Here is a 16,296-nt window from a genome sequence, read left to right on the forward strand (position 1 = left end):
ATTTGTCTTACCACATACATATCTACATTAACAAATAATTAATCAATTATTCTTTCGGTTGCGGAATTTAATGCTATTATTATTCCAAAACAAACGCGAAAATGGTTACCAATTACGTATTATAAAATATTGTTAATATTTAACTTAGTTAAAAAAAAATAGTTACGTATTTTAAGCAACAATATGACTTTAAACAATTTTATTATATAATATACTATATTTTCAGCAATATTGGTGCAAGTGATAAGTATTCTGCCAAAACTTATTTATCTAAAAAATATGAATAACATCTAGAAATAGATAAAAAAGCCGGGGGTAGATTTAAAAGACTAGCTAGCTTTTACATTAAATTCTTGGTCTTGCAAAGTGTAAAAATTTAAAAATGGAATGTGAAGTATATCTACCGATTAAATAAACAAATCATTACCTTTCACTTTAATGCGTGTGTCAAATAAAAGAAGGTTAACTAAGATAAAACTTGTTTTTGCCAATTAACTAGGAAATAATGATTGATAATCGTATAGCTGACCATCCGTAGCCCGTAGTTAGGTAAGTGTTTCTAATTTTCCGGGAGGCCAATATACCTAAGTAATATAACATTCTTACGAAACGAAATATTCAGAATAATTAAATTCTCATAATAATTGAAGTTAATATGAAACTTATGAATAGTCAGCACTGTTGTGAAAAGTATGATTTGATGTAATAAGTGTAAAATATGAGGCGTCGCGTACAAATTACGTTAAGAAGGTGCGTCCAGACGGCTTGAATGCGCCACGAATGTCGCTCGCGCTCGGGCGCTACAAGCGCGACCTTTCGCAAGCTGTTCGCGCGCATGTTCGCAGCGAATGTGTGGCGCATTAGACGCGCGAGCAGCACGCGAACGCATTTAGGGATTCTGGACGCACCTATAAATAACGGCCCAAGATTTGGTCCAGCTTAGGTCCGTAATAAGTCTTAATTATTTGAACTCTAGCACAATACAGTCACAAATAACTAAATTATATTCACAACAAATTACAATCAAACCTTTGAAAGTAAAATTCTTGATAAATTATATTAACTTAGTACCTACTACCTACTAACGCAAATCAATATTATCTGCATTTAAAATACATACCTAACATCTTATTTATGATGAGAAGTTACAAAAAAGTTGCTTTCTCTCTTTGAGAAGTTGACATTAATTAGATACATATATCTAATGTATCTAACATTAGTCTATCTATATTGTTTGACTCTCAGTAAGTATATATAGATGAATCAAACAATATAGATTAAACAAGAATTATTAGTAAAATACACAATGTTTTATGTGAGGCTTTTAAACGACACATTTTGTTTAATATGATAATATATTTCAAATAGATAGATGTAATAATATTTAGCAAGACATTTAACAAATAGATAAAAATCGATGCGCATGAAATGAGTAGGTAAGTATCTATTTTTTTTGTTACCCAATCCCCAAAATGATTCTGTAATTGAGGCAGACACTACCTAAACCGCCTCGTACAATATAACAATACAATAAATACATTCTAATACAAATCGAGGCCATTTTTTTTAAAAACAAGCGCCACTTCACAAGTTAAGCGGATTGAAAAATAAATATAGAAGCTCAATGAATTTATAATCATTATTATATCTATAACATTATTTTAACATTTATCACATCGTCTACAAGTTCTCTAACAACTCGATTTTACAAAATCCTACACATCACATTTACTATATAATACGGTCATAATTACCCGATTTTGTTTATTATACCTACTTACTCATTACTAACTAAAAGTATGGAAGTAGTTAAATTAGAATTATTCACTTAAATTACTGATCTTACAAAGAAAAACTAAATTGACTAGCTTTAATCAACTTAATTGAAATAATATTTCACAGTTAGATTATCGTAACATTTAACATAACTTACAATCTTAATGTATAAGTTGTATAACTACAGGTTTATTTACTGATATAAGAAAAGGCATGTGAAAGTAAAAACTCTTAGAGGAAGCATCAACTTGGCACGAAAACTAAAGGACTACCCTAGCGTCACTTAACCAGTGGTAAAACAATAAACTTCAACTGCATTTCCTATGAAACTAGGTTTCATATTCTCGTTGTTAAGGCCGGCGTACTCTGCCCGTCACCAAGAGAATTAACCGGATTGTTTAAGATAGTCTAACTAGGCTGAGTTACAGAAATTCTAACGCATAATAGATAATATAATATGAATCGTATTTTGTCCGTATTCAAGAGGCCTTAACTAGTTAATTAAATTCACAGCAACTAGGTAAATGTTTATTTAGCCTAATAATACATATATCCAATTCAGAATAAATTAAAATAACAAATCATTACGAACGAATGGCTTTTAACAAAAAAATGGAAATTGGACATTGTATTATTAAGCAAACTAATCTAATACAGTGACTTCAGAGGGCCTACCGCGGAAATCGAAATTCCTTTATCTCCTTCTCTACGGCAGATAACGAAATTTTTCGCGATAGTCCCTCTGAATTGTAGTTAGAAAATGTATGACTTGGCAACACCGCGCAAATATACGCCATTTTGTAACAATGTTGCCAGTTGACTTGTCGAATTGTGATCAGCTCTATATTGTACTGCAAAAGCAGCTAAGTTGAAAGTATTTGTACCAGATGGCGATTAAATGATCTATCGTCGTAAGGACCCGATCCTGATATGGAAATTGGGACGTATACCGGCTTGTACTATATTTCAGTCGAGATTTTACACCTAAAATTCGTTGCAACACAATATCTTCGAACCAGTTAAATAAAAATGTAAGCAATTTTATTTTGAAATAAATTATTTTTAGACTAACTAGAAATATTTAAGTATATACTCCCGTTAAAGTATTTTTGGTACAAAAGAAACAACTTTTTAAAGCATATGGAGGCAAAGCAAACTTAGCAAACAAGTGTTTACTTATTTATAAGCAGACACTTATCTTTGAATTCATGCGATAGATTAGAGAAAATATTAAATATCTTAGTGTAGATATTACTAAACTGCGAATAAAACTTAATTTTCAGTTAATTTTTATTCGATCATCGATCTTTTGTAATATTGCCAAACTAAAAAAATGAATGAGTATTTGATGAATTTGGCACAAATATTATAATATAAATTAAATCCATTAGTTTCATTACCCGATCACTAGAACGAATTAATCAATCAAATTGAACTGTGTCAATTAGATTCCATCTCGTAGAATGTTTCGTATGTTTTCATTTACCAGCTGCATTAGTGTATAAATCCAGATACCTATTTTATTCGGCGATTTTATCTACGTATCTCATTTTCATTCACATTGTGGTTGAATTACTATGATTTTTGTTCTATAAATGTTATAAGCTAAGACCCTTTTCGATCAGCGGCAACTATTTAGTTGCAACAATCTTCATTCATCAGTCATCTGAGTCACGTAGTTCCTCATTTGGCAGCAGCAGTGCTCTACTCTACGATTTTTGTAATTTAACAATTTTATGTTATTTATACTTGTCATGAATGTCCCTATATATATTTAATATTTATATGTTTAAAACAGTACAGTGGAAACATACAGCTAGTCACGCTCAATAAATGCTAATCGGTAACATCACAAATCTGTATAAGATATGAAGCAAATAAGAATATCTTACGTCACATAGGTAATCATTTGCTTCATTTTCAACATCTTTAGGTCAAAGTAACATATGAAAATCAAATATACAATTAAAGAAACCACGTTTCATTCAATTATACACCTTAAATTTTACAAATAAGGTCATAATTCGTATAAATTAACATTTATGGTGTGTACTTCAATTACGGCATTGGTTACGTAATTAGGATGATCCATGTTTTTTGTGAATGGCTGCGCTTGTTACGCATGCGCGAGTATTTGCATGTCAGAGGTTACGTCTTGAGAGATGACCGTCATCTGCGCAATTGAAAGTTGTTGAATTGGGTTGAGTGTCCAATATCGCCGCTATACTTACTCAACCTCGTATCTGCAACACTCATTTGATGACAAAAACACCCGTATTCCTAATGAAAGAAAAGCGACATTTCCATCAAATGATTGTTGCAGATATGAGGTTGAGTAAGTATAGCGACGATATGTAAAATAACTACTTAGTCGGATAATTAATTACTAAGATTAAATTATGATTAATTCATTGAATTACTAAAGCTCGGTTGTCCTAGGATAGCGGTGCCGTCATATAGCGGCAGTATCCATACAAAATAATACGGCTAAATATGGATGTCGTAGTATTTTGTATGGAGACGGCCGCTGTGTTACGGCACCGCTATCCTAGGAAACCAGAGCTTTAGAATTTGATAGAACAAAGTATGGGATTGACACTGTAAACGTTCTATTTTCATAGAAATTTGACATTAATGATGACATTACCACACTTAGAGATTGCAAATGGCTTGCAGAGTTAGCTTTGCCCGACTCTAGGTATTAAGCTGACAAATAACTGACATACTTACCAATAACTGCCATCCTACTTTATATCATTAAGCCTGCTTGCAATATCCCAAATTAAAGTTCGTTATCACAGTATTAAAACTGGATCATATTTCAGGTCAAACGCAGTGGATTTCAACACGTAAGCTCTGCACAGACGAGTGAATAATAAAGACTACGAATCCTCCTATTCTTAGCGATTTCCCGGTCTCATTCTAAATGAGACCAAGTCCTAAACCTGGCAGCAATTAGCGCGGCGCGCAGTTTTAGTTTTTAAGATATGATAACTTGAATTCTGACAACCCTAAATAGTCGAAAGGGATAGTGCCATAAGTTAGAAAGGTATATCATGATTCGACCCTGAATCGCTATTAAACTTCGGTTTTGTAGGAAGTGTCCTTTCTGTACGGTAGTACTATTACTTATTCTGTGACATAAGTACCCCACTTACAGATGGTCGGTGGTAGAACAGAAAGAGTGAAGCTCTTCCTTTTTGACTGTCTGAGTGACGTACGTATAAAAATACGAAAGTTCTTGCCCTATGATGGTCCTAGCTGCAATAAATTTCATATGCCGGTCTTCACTCCATTGACCTTAGTATCATTCGTTATTACATATTGGTCACTGGTTGTGGGAATTGACGCAATGTTGCTATATTTGCATCTGAGTGCAGTTCAATCTCAATTAGCTGTTGCAATATTTTAAAATATATTCGCTTTTGCCAGTAACATTTAGGTATACTCTAGCAATCCGATTAAAAAATTATAACATACGAGATCGACCCTTCGCGCCTACATTTTTAATATTTTCCGCCTTTTACTATTGACAAAGCTAGCTTGCCAGAGCATAATAAACGTGTATTATTGTTTGAAAAAAAAAGCGCTCATATACGGAATTTCCCGCAGACGGATTTGGCCGCATTGACCTTACAGCGTCTACGCTAATTTCCGAATCAGATCAACTCAGTACCTACACTCACTAAAAATATTGAGTGTACTAATAACATTCATACATTGATTATATTTTAAACTACGAGTATGTTGTTCCTAAAAATTAAGTTTTGGAGATCATTTTTCATTCACAATTTTGGTACAGGCCGAAATTACGTATTCTACGATATAGATTAATTATCTTTAAAATGTTCACTGCGCTGGTCGCCACCGCTCGAGCGTCCACTTCAAGCTTCGCGTATATCAAACCAATCTCTTAACGTTTAGGAACAATCCCATCTAAGTCTCAAGACTAACTATAGATTCACCACCTGGGTAAGACCTTGGTCGAGCTGCGTATGACTCTGGCTGACGACGAGCTCGGCGTGCGGTCACGCGCGGCCCAGCATGGCGGCCACGTCGCCCGCGGACTGGCTGTGCAGCAGCGCGCGCGCGGGCCGCGGCGGCGCGAGCCGGGGCAGCGCGAGCGCGCCCGAGGCCGTCGAGCCCAGCGGGCAGCCGGTCACGAACTCGTGGCGGGAGGCTTCGTTGGGGGTAATGCGGCGCTTTGGGTCCCATCTGAAACAATGGTCAAATTGGTTAGTCGGGAAACCACAGGAATGTCGAGATGCATCTTGATGTTGTGTAAAAGACGCGTTCCTGGTCTTCCTGAGCGCAACGGTATTCAATCTTCATAAGTGAGACATGTGGTATGTTGACGCTAGTTTAAGGAGGCCTTCAAGGAATTTTACAATTTTATACTTTTGACATTGTAATGACATGCAGTGGATTTAGGGGAACCTAATACAATCCTACATATATGTTTGCATTTAGCCTACAATCTCGTCTGTCATAACATATTTATTATAACAGAATTACTCATGTGATTGATCCAAGCACATTTAGGTGTACTTCAATTAGAAGTATATTTAAGTAGTTTGTAATAACTTTGCGAAAAGCAATAAACCAAATATTGATCAACCCATACCTTGTTTGAAACAATCGTGGGTAGTTAAAAGCATACTCCACAAATCACTACTTCAAACAATAAAGCATAGAGGCACTCCACAAGACACTATTAAAGTACCTATTGATCGAGAGTTAAACTGTTTAAAGTAACTGTCACACTGAAGGCCTTATTTTGCAATTCTCCTCCCCTATTGAGGCTAACCTTGGCCCGATATCGCAAGTTTGAGAACCAAAACGGTTAATGCTTCAGCTTAGTGCCTATTGACACATAAGTACTTCAAGAATGTGTTTCGTACAAAAAGCGATCTTTTTAGCCCATCGCTCGATTACTAATGCAAAAACAGAGCGTTCTCTTGAGAGTATATTATTAATAGGTTGATTGATTGGCTCTTTGTCTTTCGCTCTATCTTTATCTTGAATATTTTGAATTAAAAAATATTGTTCCGTTATCGTTATCTTATTCTTGACTATATTTTATACACGGAGTCGCTTTGTAGATCGGATTAAATGAAGGCCAAAGATATAGGACCTTAGGAGCTGCCAATGTATATTCAGCGAAAATCAATGGTTTCGGAAACATCTACATGTATAAAATTGTTAAGTGTATTAGTAATTCGACCTAACCGACTGGACTGATACATACTATTGACGGAATTACATGATATTGTACGTAATTATACTAGAGTTCATAATAGTTTTAAGTTATAAATCTTATTTATTTATACTAATCCGTTATATCTATCCCTTTAAAATGGATTACCAATATATCGAGTGTGTACTCTGTTTCCTCGATTGTCTGCGCTTATGCAGTCCAAATTGCACTACTTATTAGCTTGCAACGATTTCAACATGCAGCAGAAGCAAATATAAAGGAATTCACTCAATAATACGAACTTCGCCGCAATTCGGAGAAGGGTTATCGCGATGTCGCAACTTTTAAATGCAGACGTTTCGCTCGTAGAACTTTAATTTTATAGAATAGTAGTAGGTAATTTTAGGAAACGGAGTTTGTTCCATAAAAATGAAGTGCTCCACACCTCTGACCCATACACTTCGACATAACTAAAGCTACTAGAAAACCCGATGTTTAATTAAGACACATGTAATCTCTGATTCATTCCAGATACTCAAATTATGTACAAGGCATTATTTATGGTAATTAGAAGCGCGGCGAGCCAAGCTAGGCAAAGAAGAAGTTGGAGTTCGAATAAGTACCATAAATAGAGGTTAGATGGGGTAAGGGATACCCCACACTGTTTCTCTTGCCTCGAGCCTAATAAAAGTAATAAACTACGCGTCACCGTTAATTAAGAAATATTTGCAATATAGAAACCGCAAGCCGTTTGAAATTAATTTGATACGTAATTTAATTGGAGATCAGTCAGACAGAGCAAAAGATATAGGAATGCAGTAACAGAGGCTAGACAGGTGAAAATGAAAGAACAATATTTGAGTTTACCTAACCAATTTACATCGGGACAAACAATTGCACAGCCTACCTGTGTGTGCATACACGAGTAGCTAATATGCATTTCCACATATCAAACATATTGAAACCTGTTTCGTCAAATGTCAGAGAGTATCAAAAAGTTCCTTTATTTTATTAATGTTGTCCATTCTGAGTCGTTAAAAACTTTTAACCCCACTATCAACGCCTCAATTTTCAAAAAATCCTTTCTTAGTGAAAAATCATTTGACGAGGTGTATCACATTATTTTTTTAAATAATCGATCAAAATAATCATCAGCTCTATACCAATTACAGGAATCACGATCATGATACAATCATTAGGCGGCGTATTTTAAATGTGGACATTATTCTATTTGCAGTAAGATAATGAATTTTAAAAAAAAACTAACAATCACCAAATAGCAATGTAATTTATCTGTACAAACTTACTGACCATATATTTCCCAATCTGTTGGGCAGGTGTATTTTATCTAAAACAGTTTTTGCTCTACATCCTGTCCCGCTACGAGTATGTATGTGGTGTATGACAGAGCGTGTGTTGAATGTCTCGAAGGTTTATGTGCACGTGGTGACAGGTGGATTTTATTTTCATAGACTTTAATATCCACATTTAATGCTAGACAAGTTTGAAATAGTCAGTTCTTTTTTTAAGATTCCGTACCCAAAGGGTAAAAACGGGACCCTATTACTAAGACTCCACTGTCTGTCTGTCCGTCTGTCCGTCTGTCTGTCACCAGGCTGTAACTCATGAACCGTGATAGCTAGACAGTTGAAATTTTCACAGATGATGTATTTCTTTTGCCGCTATAACAACAAATACTAAAAACAAAATAAAATAGGTATATATTAAAGTGGGGTTCCTATACAAAAAACGTGATTTTCTTGCCGTTTTTTGCGTAATGGTACGGAACCCTTCGTGCGCCAGTCTGACTCCCACTTAGCCGGGTTTTTTTAAGTTCACTGATTGAAGAATATAGAATAGGCAGGTAATATACTGCCCCATCACGAATAACAACGTAAAATAAAACTGTAAAAGTTATGATGATGATGATCATGATGACACATACCTATACGTATTAAGTATCAATTCAGACGGCCTCCTCTGTACAAAAAGGTTTCATTGGGATACTCGTACAGTTCCCACTAAATCCAAGTCTAAACGTTTCTATGTCTGCCCACATCCGAAACACCACCGGGCATTCACCAAATGTGGTCCAAGGCGACCACTGTCACTTGAGACCCTTCGCGACTATCTATTCCTTAATCTACCAATTACTTACCAACGTGTGGCTTTACTATGCTCAGTTACTACGGGCAAAGACATATGTAACTTCGTATAAGACGAATAAAGTCTAAGGAAAAAACGTGCCTCAGATTTCAAGTAAAAGTCATTCTCGAATAGATGGCGCACACACCTTTAGCTTAACCTCGGCTAGATGGCGTGACGACACCGTTTCATATTTAACAATTTTAACACATAGATATTAGTGAATGAACATGGATCAAAATGATATAAAAATAACAAAATCATTTTATCCATATATATACATTTTTTGATAACTTTATACGTTTTCATTTTGAGTTTTAGTCGTGTGTCGATAGATGGCAGTAAATTTACAGTGACTACAAAATTTACAATGACAGGACCCCTCTATACTATCTATTCTTTTTGCTACGGGCAAAGATATATGTAACTCCATATAAGATAGGTAAAGTCTAAGGAAAAAACGTGCCTCGAAAATCAAGAAAAAGTCGAATAGATGGCGCCACACCTTTGGCCTATACACGGCTACATGGCGTTGACGACACCGTTGGATATTTAACAATTTTAACACATATCAGTGAGAGAACACGGGTCAAAATCATGTAAAAATAATAATAAAATATAAATAAATCATTTATATACATTTTTTGATATTTTTATACATTTTCATTTTTAGTTTTTAATTGTGTGTCGATAGATGGCAGTAAATTTACTGTGACTACCAAATTTACTATGACAGTAACCCTCTATACTATCTATTCTCTTTGCTACGGGCGTTAATTTAATTTAGTGCTGACTGTTGAAGTGTCTTGTTTAGATTTAGGTTCCGTTTATAGTACAGTACCTAGTTAGTAGTCACAGTAGTGTAATGGTCGATATGCGCCAAGTGCATAAATGAAACAGATACTTAATGCAAAATGCGCCACATAAGGAGTTATCTCCCAAAACAAACTCGTGTCAACATCTATAACTCTCTGATAAAACCGCACTTAGAATATCTAACTGAAATTTGGGGCAATGCAGCAGCTTCGAACATAAAAGATCTTCAAATTGCACAGAACAAAATTATCAAGGTCCTTTTCCATTATGACTATCGAACGCCGACTAAAACTTTATACGAAAAAACTACGATTATGAACCTCAAACAAATATACTCGTATAAAACTTGTGTCCTAATACGTAAAATATTAAACAACGAAATACAATCGGATATTGAATTTAGCAAAAAGAGTAAATTCCAAAAGATGAAACTCAGAAATGCCGATAACCTAGCCTTACGTTTTCCCAGAACCCGATATGGAACTTGTAATTTAATGTATGACGGTGCGACACATGCACATAACCAACCATAAAAGATACAAAAAGTTACAACAAATTTAAATCGCAATTAAAAACATACATAAAAGACAATATCCAATAATAACGCTTTAGTTACCTGTACCTTATTTAAAATCGCCTCACATAAATACTCACTAGGACTTCCTAATTAAGCTAATTTTGTGTTCAAATTTAAACAATTAACTTCTGAATTGATAGAGAACCCCAAAGCAATTCATTTGTACTTGCTATAGCAAATATTAATCTTTAAAGATTTAACTAACCTATCAAATAAGCCTGCATGCTTGCTTACTGCTAATATATTATGTATTGTTAATGTATAGTTATTAATTGTTGTCTTATAAGTGAAATTTTGTAATTTCTTTAGACAATAAATATTCTTCAAACCGAAAATTGTGAACGTTTCTCAGATTCATAATTATTATTTGTATTCCAGGCAGCTATGTGCTAAATAGGTTATTTGAGAATTAAATTCAATTCAATTCAATACTCTATTTCCAAGAATATGGAATATGGAATTTAGTACCTATGTCAAATAACCAATGTAGCCAACAGCTGCCAGGCGGAGGCCTCAGCCGTGGACATATCCAATGCAATTAGGTACCTTAAAGAGTCTGAAAATTGCTTTTTTTTTTCTCGTGAGTGTAGGTAATCTGTAAGTCATTCTAGAATAAAACCTATGTCAAAACAAACAAGATTAAGAACAATTTCTGTACCAATATGATTGACTTACATCCCGTTTTATTTTAAGTAATAACTACTTATAATGCCTCGGTTCACGTCAAAACGGCTAAACAGACGTGTGCAATTAAATGTAAATAATATGTGCATTAATAAGAGGCTGTTAGCGCGCGGTTGTGATCTAATGGCCGAATTAGTTATGAATGGCGAGTAATGATACACGCGGCTGATTGTACGTTTAGCGGTTTGAATAATGTTCGTTGAGTAACGTTGCCGTTGCCTGGGTATGGGTATGTACCTGTTCGTATATAGAATAAGATAAGGCCATGTAGAAAACATAGTTTATTTTGCTCGGAAACAGTAGATCATCAGTACATCACTCAATAAACACTGTCGTAGAAGATAAACAAATTAAGTGACATGGTTCTATAGTGGCCTAGAAATCAAATTGGTTGATTGGATGTAAGTACACAGTTTTGACGCGTAGTCTGATCTGCTATACTTATGATACCGATACAAAACAAACGGTGATTTTTGAAAGAAAATCTTCTTTATTTACGCACATAACCACTTTACATGCTACATAAATGATAATTATGTAATTAACTAATTACGTAAATTAGCATAAGTTTGATTTCCATGATTGGTTACCCAACTGAGGCCCTTTTTATCAATCTCATCTCAATTAAATAATTACGTGAAATAAACAGATAAATGTATGTAATGAAATCGCTGAGATCTCAGTCCAAATCCAAAGTTTCATCAACCGATTTTGAGGCCGATTTGATATTAAAAACTTGATGGATTACATGTATTTTGATATTTTTGATACCATGACCATGGCCTTTTTCTCGAACGATATTAGACTAATAATATCCTATGCGTTGACATGACAATACGCCAATAATATTAGATATCATTCTAGAAATGGGCCCTATATCAGCGTTAGTGGCTCATGGTGGCGCTCATGCTGATTGGTGCTGACGAAATACAGTCAGGAGTCGTCTCATAAGGCGTTTCGCACCCACTTATTGTTACGCATGAGATGCCAGGGAGCCTAGCCAAGATGACGATCGTTAGGGGTCATCCATTAATTACGTCACACGAATTTCTAGGTTTTTTGACCCCTACCACCCCCCTCCAAATATCGAATTAAGTATTATTAATACATATTTTAGCAAAATATTTTTGACAAAAGAAATATAAGTAATTTTATAACCCAACACTGATTAGGATAGAAAATTAAACTAATAAAAACTTGTTATTTAACTGTACAGAATATAAAATAAAATAAATAATTTTTCGGTTACTGATAAAGTTAATGTGACGTCATAAAGTTTGTGACTCCCCCTTCCCCCTGTCACAACATGTCACATTTTCTTGACCTTCCCTCCCTAAACGTGTGATGTAATTAATGGATGACCCCTTAGCAGAGAAGCGAAACGAAACGCTATCTGTCTGTCTCACGCTAATATGGAAGAGTGATAGAGAGACAATAGCGTTTCGTTTTATTTTCTGCAAACGATTCTCATCTTGTCTAGGTCCCCTGATTACACGACTCTCGAATCGTATATCAAAACGAAATCAAAACCTTATCAAATAGTTGAACCAGAATCAGCCTCTGTAAGTACTTGATGTTGACTCAACACTTGAGTTCATTGGAAAGGTTGAGATGAGACGCCCTGATTCACACAATTGTGGAGGCGGCTTTATGGTAATATAAAATTTAAATGAAACGGAAAGATTGTTTAAATGTGCCGACACTAAGTAAGATATCGCAACTTAAATTTACGTAGTGTTGATGCGCACACATGACCCACGTAGTTGCTAATGTGGAGGTATTTTAGGTACCGTAAAAGTATAAAACTTTGCCCTTTAACATAACTTTGCCCACCGCGTCACAGGTAAAAGCAAAATAAGTTAAAAGCAGTTACACTTACAGATGCACTTTCTTCAGAAAGTGTATTTGTAAATTAAATGTTTATTTGAAAAGGAAAATTGAAATACAATTTCTTGCGGTATTTATATGCATTTAAAGATTTAAATAATTAACGTCTCTTTTCTTCATACCTGGGTACACTGAAAAAAATATGAGCTATAATCGAGCACACATTAAAATGATTTCATTAAGATTAACTGCTATTACAATATCAACTAATGTACGTTCGTTCGTACGTAACGTCAAAAAGAATAGATAGTATAGAGGGGTCCTGTCATTGTAAATTTTGTAGTCACTGTAAATTTACTGCCATCTATCGACACACGACTAAAACTCAAAATGAAAACGTATGAAGTTATCAAAAAATGTATATATATGGATAAATGATTTTATTATTTTTATATCATTTTGATCCATGTTCATTCACTGATATCTACGTGTTAAAATTGTTAAATATGAAACGGTGTCGTCACGCCATCTAGCCGAGGATAGGCTAAAGGTGTGTGCGGCATCTATTCGAGAATGACTTTTACTTGAATTCCGAGGCACGTTTTTTCCTTAGACTTTATTCGTCTTATACGAAGTTACATATGTCTTTGGTAACGTACAAACAGTAAAGTTTACTGCTTGGTTCAATGGGCTCATATGGAACTATTTAAAGCATTAAACGTTAATGAAATTTCAATTGTTTTAAACGATTTTTTTTCTCAGTGTATTCGTTAAATGTTATCTTGAGAGAAATACGAGTAGACATTGAGTCTTGGTGTTTAATTTTTAGTATTCAATTTTTTTCTATACCAGTGTGTTCTGTAACAACTTAGGTTTTGTAACAATTTAAAAGTTAGGCTAGATCACCATCTCTATTAAATGCTATGACTATCTGACATTATAAAACTAGACCATTTTAAACATATATTATAATATTAGCGCAATATCTTTTGCAAAATCGTTGAAGGCGATTAAAATATCCAAATGAAAGAGCAGTGTAACAATAAAAAAAATATGAAAACTATAAATTAATTCATACCTATTAAAAAAGTTATTAAAATATGTATATGGAAATAGACAGACGACGCGGCGTCCTCTTAGCATACATTACTTAATTCATTATATAATATAAGTAGGTTTAATTGTAAAGAAAGTTCATTTTACACATACAAAACACTTAAATTGTAATTCGCAAATTATGTTTATTCATGCCAACATCATATGCGAATTCCTCTACAGCTCACTAAAATTGATAACGTGGTATGTGACAATGAAGCTCATATGTTGATATGACATTTTTATAGCAATTATCTGCAGATACGTTTCTCAGTGAGGCGTACTTATGTCATATTGTGCCGGCTTGACCTTTCGAGCGTGAGAGAAAGTTGTACAGTCGCTGCTAACTTACAGTAGGCTAGCATGACCGGTTATCAGCTATAAAACGTTCCCTTTCAAAGAGATACTACGTAAAGAAGTAAGTGATGGGTGATTGGTCGATGACCCACTAGCAAACGCCCTTATGGCTTCTACAAACCTCACCGATTTCTCTCGTGCGATTTGCAATACATTGCGGCTTTTGATCGATTAAATTCGTTGCTCCTACTTAGTTGGCAATTATCTATAATTGCATGCCATTTGTTGCAAGGTCTGTAGAAGCCTTTAGAAAATATGTGTATTTGAACACCTTTTTGAACAGGTGCACTCAAGAGGAAAGAAAACAGATAACTTTCAGTAGAATTCTACGTAATAAGTGACCCGTTTTCTTTGGCTTGAGTGTATTTTAGTCTTACAAATGTGTGTAAGGTAGAGTTTAGTCATGAATTCATGATCATCGTGATAATGTTATGATCGTACGTACATACCTACTCAAGACAAGCACAAGAAGTACCTTTGTATAATATAAATAATATCAAATTATTATAAATAGTTTTGGACCCGCGAAGTGCGTAATTGCTAAATATAGCGATTGGCAGAAATAAATGAATTACTCGTAATTTAAGTCTCCTGGCCAAAAGACCCCTGATGCTTACTGAAAATATAGATCCACTGTGGCCAACGGGAAACGCGTGCACGTGCTTATTTGATGACACGTTGTCACAGTAAATATTGTACAAATACATAATATCCCGTCTCATGTTATGTAAAATAGAAAACAATCACGAAATGTTGACACGACTTGATGCTATATTGCTAGTAAGATCTTATAAGGTACGTGATCTCATCATAAAATCTGTAGGTATTGTTTATTTGACCCACATAATATTATACCTACCTCTCTACTCTGATTCACAAAAGTGGATGTCGAAGACCGAAATTCAGCCTACATATCACTTTAAAAAATCTGATAAATCATTTAAATAAATACACTTATTTTTTATCGACTGTAGTTTAAATTATTAAAAAAATGAATCATGTACCTATATGAGCCTCGATCTATACCACTACTACGACTACGACTACGTTATGTTTACTAGAGTTAGACCAAGAAAAGTCTGCAACGATTTTTATAGCCCACGCAGTGCAAGTACGTCATAATTTCATAGAAGTTTGACGTTTAAAATAACACTAGCACTGCGTGTGCTATCAAAATCGCTGCAGACTTTTCTTGGTCTAACTCTAGAAGTTATAAGAGTTCCATGATATTTCTTGCTCCATCATCAGATCAGCTCGATGGTGTCAAATTTGTATTGCCATCTGTATTGTTTATGTCAACTACATCACAATCGATGTGGTTGAGGCTATGAGTAGTAGGTAAAACAATTGTCTTAAAAATTTAATTGCATTTTGGTAATATAATATTTTTCATTGTAAATGTTAATAAATGGTCCAGAAAGTAGCTTAAAGAGAAGTTATTTTAGCTATAAACTATCTTCTATAACTATCTATTTACTAACTATGGGGTCATCCATTAATTACGTCACACGTTTAGGGGGAGGGAGGGGGTCAAGAAAATGTGACATATTGTGACACGGGGGAGGGGGGAGACACAAACTTTGTGACGTCACTTTAACTTCATCAGTAACCGAAATTTTTCTTTAAATTATTTTATTCGCTGTTCATTTAAATAACAAGTTTTTAAAATGATAATCGTTTTTATTCTTTTAATTTTCTTTCCTAAGCAGTTTTGGGTTATAAAATTACTAATATTTATATCGTCAAAAATATTTTGATAAAATATTAATAATACTTAGGTACTTACTTAATTCGATTTGGCGATTTCGTAGAAAAAATGTGA

General features: G+C 34.4%; 1 protein-coding gene across 3 annotated transcripts in view; it reads right to left on the minus strand.

Annotated features, from left to right (window-relative positions):
* Positions 1–5,710: 5,710 nt before the first annotated feature.
* Positions 5,711–16,296, minus strand: part of LOC134790947 (dual specificity tyrosine-phosphorylation-regulated kinase 2) — a 93,836-nt gene continuing 83,250 nt past the window's right edge. The window contains exon 11 of one of the 3 annotated variants that reach the window (XM_063761970.1): positions 5,711–5,991. In XM_063761970.1, coding sequence (XP_063618040.1) covers positions 5,805–5,991 — 187 coding nt within the window. In that variant the 3' untranslated portion in view covers positions 5,711–5,804. The remainder of the gene's footprint in view (positions 5,992–16,296) is intronic. The other 2 variants (XM_063761969.1, XM_063761971.1) reach the window with 2 other exon arrangements.

Source organism: Cydia splendana, chromosome 5 (genome assembly GCF_910591565.1).
Source record: "Cydia splendana chromosome 5, ilCydSple1.2, whole genome shotgun sequence".
Taxonomy (NCBI): Eukaryota; Metazoa; Arthropoda; class Insecta; order Lepidoptera; family Tortricidae; genus Cydia; species Cydia splendana.